Source organism: Alnus glutinosa, chromosome 14 (genome assembly GCF_958979055.1).
Source record: "Alnus glutinosa chromosome 14, dhAlnGlut1.1, whole genome shotgun sequence".
Taxonomy (NCBI): domain Eukaryota; kingdom Viridiplantae; phylum Streptophyta; class Magnoliopsida; order Fagales; family Betulaceae; genus Alnus; species Alnus glutinosa.
In genome coordinates, this window is record NC_084899.1 from 765,886 (window position 1) to 770,964 (window position 5,079).

The 5,079-nt window shown below is 36.0% G+C and overlaps 1 protein-coding gene across 1 annotated transcript; it reads left to right on the forward strand.

The window, feature by feature from the left end:
* The first annotated feature begins 3,940 nt into the window (after nt 1-3,940).
* LOC133857444 (putative glucan endo-1,3-beta-glucosidase GVI) lies at nt 3,941-4,783 on the forward strand. Its single transcript, XM_062292717.1, has one exon. The coding sequence runs from the start codon at nt 3,941-3,943 to the stop codon at nt 4,781-4,783; it is 843 nt and encodes a 280-aa protein (XP_062148701.1).
* The last annotated feature ends 296 nt before the right edge of the window (nt 4,784-5,079 follow it).

Sequence of the window (5,079 nt, forward strand, 5' to 3'; positions counted from 1 at the left end):
ACATAGTCAAATTTCAAGAGGTCCTACAGAAATGCGTGAATTTAGCATTTGGTTTTGTATATATACGTGATGATGCTTGCAGCGAAGATATGCCTAGGTTTGGCAAATGTTTTGATCTCATTTCTTTGATTTGGTTCTGTTGTTTGGATTTGATTCGGTGATTTTGAACTTCATTTCGTCATTTCGTTGTTCCAGGTGATCATAATTATATTGATAATAATCTGTGCTTGCTTTAATTTAGTCGATTCGATTGGTGTGTGCAAATGTTTATCTGCATTTTCTTATTAATTATTAGTGTTATATTATTTTGGAAGTACTATTGTTGCAATGATCATGCATCATTATTGCTAATAAGCTTGTTAAGCCCAGCTCATGATTGGACCAAAAAATTTATAATTTATAATTTTTTTGTTTTTTTTTTTTTTAATTTAAATTTTTTTCTTAAATGAGAACCCATTTAGGCTTTAGTTAAGCGAGGTGGCTAATTTCTTATATATGAGTAATGTTATATAAAATACTTTGTCTCACTACAATTTCACAATACTAACATGTAATTGTCAGTCTCCCCTTTAAATCAGTCTTTGTCAAATAATAAAAAAAAAATAATAATAAAAAAAAAAAAAAAAAAAAAAGTATTCTAAATTATCAATGTCACGTCATCAGCATAAAATGTATTGTCAAAGGCTTATGGTCACTACCTACCTGCACCATCCCGGTAAAATAAGGGTGGAATTAATATGTAGCATTACTATATATTTTGGTATCCCTGATTAATTCCGGGGGTAAAAACTGATCGATCCGATGGTTCTTCAATTGGTAGATTGAGTTTTAGCAAAAGTCTAAACATGGAGAAATAAATTTAGAGAGGTGGTTGTTAATTAAGATAAGATATATATATATATATATATATATATAAAGCAATTTTAGCTTCGCACGAATTTCGGCAAAATTGTCGTGGACAACTATTAATTGTTTACTAATATTACTAATATACGTACGAATATATAAGATCTGGATCGACATGCATCTTTTTTGTAGTTGATTGTCGTTAACAGAGTTTTTAGGAACTCTTTTCTTGCAAAGAATTTGTCAGAAAATTCCAAAGATCTTTTATCATAAGAGGTTTCAAAAGCTCAGTGGCCGGATCGGATCAAGGTCCCTTTCTCCGTCAAAATAGTGATTTTTTTTTTCAAAAGATTAGTCTGGACAGGTATATTAGATGCATGATTATTTTATGAGGAAGTTAAATTTAGTCATTATCAATCCTTTAGCGATTATCATAAGCAATCAAAATCACACTGTACGTTCAATATTACACCATGTACGTAATACTTAATTTGATAATTTTAATTCATTCAAATTTGAACAATTAATTGATGATTTCAAGTGAAATTGAGATGATCCATTAATTCATAGTGTATAATATATTTCACATGTTGGGGTGGGTATCTGTTAATTAATTCAGCGTCCAAATACAATTTTCTAGCTTCGAGACGAAATTGTCGGTTAATTCGCCGACTATTTTCTGATAAGAAGCAATATTAAAAATTTTCAGTTAAAATGGTTAATTCGGTAAGTTGATTAAGAGAATAAAAGTTTTTTTTTTTTTTTTTGATAGATACGTGAAAAAGAACTACAAACTAAAGCCAAAGCTTAAAGAAAATTACAACAAAGGCTGGGCAACTCAACAGGAATTAACTAGGAATGAAAGTACGCGGATATAATACATCAAATTAAGATACGGGCATATTGATGCTTGACATAGATGCCAAGAACCTAGGTCATAAGTAAAGGTAGTAAATGGTGTGTAAAGAGTCCAGATGACCCAAACACCGATACAGAGAAAAACTTAGAGAAGTAACAGAAAATAAAAGGCCCAAAAAAACAAAAGACAGAAAATAGACGTAACACAGCTCTGGTTGATGGATGGGAGTCGCCAGTGGCAGCTCGTGAAGGTCACACGCCAAAACTGAAAGACCTCTCTCCAGCAGGGATCGCAAGAAGCTGCTAGCAACCGCTGACAACCTGGGCAGGGGAAGGATGGATGGAAAAGCGTGGCCGTCACACACCGGAAAGGGAGACAAACTCCTTGGCGCGTGCATGCCACGCTCCAATGCGGGGACGAAGGAAAAGGACGCTGTGAACATAGATGGAAGCGAATGACGTCGGCGAACCCGCTAGAGAGACACGTGTCGTGCAAAAGCTAACATAGGAGCGTAGATCTAGACCTAGATATTTCAACCCACAAACCTAGCAAAAAATTGCAGAAAAAACGGTGGAAGAAGAGGATGGCCAATGAGAACTGTGTTGAAGTGAAGGAAAGCAAATAAAATACCTCAGAGGAGGTGGGCAAAGCTAGAACAAGCTCCAACATGATAAAGGCCTCCGCAAAGGCGTTAGCAGATGGAGGAAAGGGAAGAAGGGAAAGAGAAAGTGGAGAGGAGGAGTAGGATTGTAAAGGCAACGTGGATAGAGAAAACTGAAAAAAGAACATATGAATGCCTCATCCCTGCTCCCAGTTGGGACATTTGTTGAGCGCGTTCAAGGCACGATTGTTCATTGATTGCCCCCTCTCACTTTCTAAGGCTATCTATTACTTTTTCTTTCTTTAATTTTGCCCATTTACAGTCTTTTGGTGGTAGGTAATGAAACGACCTTTTTTCACATGTGTGCTGCTACGCATGGTACTCACAAAGAGAAAAGAATAATATAATATAATGCACGTCCACCGTACCTAAGATAGGGACTCTAGCTAGTACAATTGCGGTGCATCCAACTTCTTTTCCTTTTTAAGAGTTCAATTCCATGTCTACCCCTTTGAATAAATTTTAAAAACATTACCAGCCAATAAATATCTAACATGTTAAAAATAGAAGACCATTTTATTTTTACCGACTCTGGTTCCGTTTGTTAAAATTTTATTTTATGTATTTTGTTTTTATTTTCTTAAAACAAAAAATCATCAACAAACTACTCAAACGTAACAATATACACTCCTAAAATTACGAAAATAATTTTCACTCTAAAACTCCCTAGTCATATTTTTCTTTGCTTTCTCTTCTCTCCCACCACAAATTTCGACTTAGCCTTGTATCCCTTAGTACAAAATTAAAGATTCATGGTGACTTTTAGGATGAAATTGGAATTGATTTTGACAGATATATATTGATAACTTTTTATCCTTTCCATTATGTTTTGTGTCAATGACAACAAAACATAAGATCCGAAGATTCTGGTTTTTGCTTCGTTGCCATTGTCATCTGTGTCACCCCAGAGTTTTGTATTATATCATATGAGACTGGTAAGCACCAAAGCAGCTAGCGCTCATGCATGCATTTGGCTGGGGCTAGCCGGCTAGGTCGACCCTATAACTAAGCTACCTTTCAATAATTGCACAACATGCGTTTTGCTAAATTTTCAAGTGTGTAAGCAGGACTCTATGCTTCTTACTTGTTGCACGCCCGCAACATTTGACGTGTACGTTGCAATCAAACTATTCTTATTGCATTTCAATATTGCAACACTTCAGTTTCACATCTAGAGAGATGAATTATTTATATAAAATAAGTAGTGAAAATATAAGTAAAGATATATATATTCTACTAGTCTCGATCGCACTAATTTCTCATTACGTAAGATTGAGATTTATAAATAATTTTAGGATAGATTCATAATAACTAATTATTTTAAAGTGATTAGTGATTTCACAACAAAAAAAGAAAAAAAAAACAAAAAACAAAAAAACAAAAACAAAAACAAAAACAAAACAAAACAAAACAAAAGAAGAAAGAAAGACAAGGAACCTTCTTAGCTAGTTCTTATCGTATATATATTTTTTATTTTATAGTAGTTGATAATTATTATTGTTTATATTTGTGATGATGCATGCATGCATTCTAATTATTACTATTAATGCATGTGTGGGTAATTAGCAGGTGTTATGGGACTGTTACGGAATGTTGCGCTCATTCTGTGTGGCATGGCAGCTATTCATGAGCATATAATTGAGATGGTAACAGCAGAATATGATGCTCCTTTAGGCGTCGTCTGCGGAACGGAAGGAAGTGAGTTACCTGTACACCCAAACTCTGTAGTTGAACTCTGCCACAAATATGGATTTCAGAAAATAAGGCTTTTGGATCCCAATCAGGATATGATGGACGCGCTACGCGGTCAGTTTATGATAGTAAGTATTGACATTAGGAACGACCAATTACCTATGATTGCAGAGGGTGGGGAAAAATTGCAGTTATGGTATGATACTTATTTGAAACCCTACCGTGACTACATAACGATAGAATATATTGTTGTCGGGAACGAGGCCATTCCCGGTCCCTTTGGCGAGTACGTTGGGCCAGCAATACTGGCTATTCAGCTACTTCTACGTGACAATGGTCTAGAAACGATTACGGCGACCACTGCCTTGTCGACGTCCGTTTTGGGAGCTGCTTTTCCACCATCAAATGGTTCGTTTAAGAGTGAGACAAGTAGTGATACGTTGAGCGCCATCTCAAGTCTAGTAAATTGGTACCCTAGACCATTACTTATGGTGAATTTGTATCCGTATAATTATTTTGCAGCGGGTCTTATACGCTCTGATTTCGCGACATTTTCGGCACACAAGCCTGTTTTTTGGGGGGACAACCATGTTGGTTATTGGAACATGCTTGACGCATTATTGGATGCTTTTGATTCTACTCTGAAGAAAATAGAATTTCCGAAGGAAGTGAACTTGGTGGTGGGTGCGAGCGGTTGGGGAACAGTAAAATATTCACCAGGCTGACACTTGCATCGACGTACAATCAAAATCGTATGAGACGTCTAGCCAGGAAACAAGGGACACCCGGTGGAACAGGATATCCCATTAGGGGGTTTGTTTATGCCTTGTTCAATGAAAACAAGAAGCCAGCAGGTCCGGACCAACATTTTGGACTTTTCTATTCTAATAAAACACAAGTTTATCGTTTTTCTGTTCCTCAATAAGTCGATGTACTTAACGTGCATGACTTCTACGTACGACTTCTCGTGGGATTAATAAATGTATTTATGTAAACCCTTTTGAACACCTTGAGACTTGAG

Excerpts from the sequence above, each read along its gene's own strand:
- LOC133857444 (XM_062292717.1), top strand. The coding sequence starts at position 3,941 with ATGGGACTGTTACGGAATGTTGCGCTCATTCTGTGTGGCATGGCAGCT.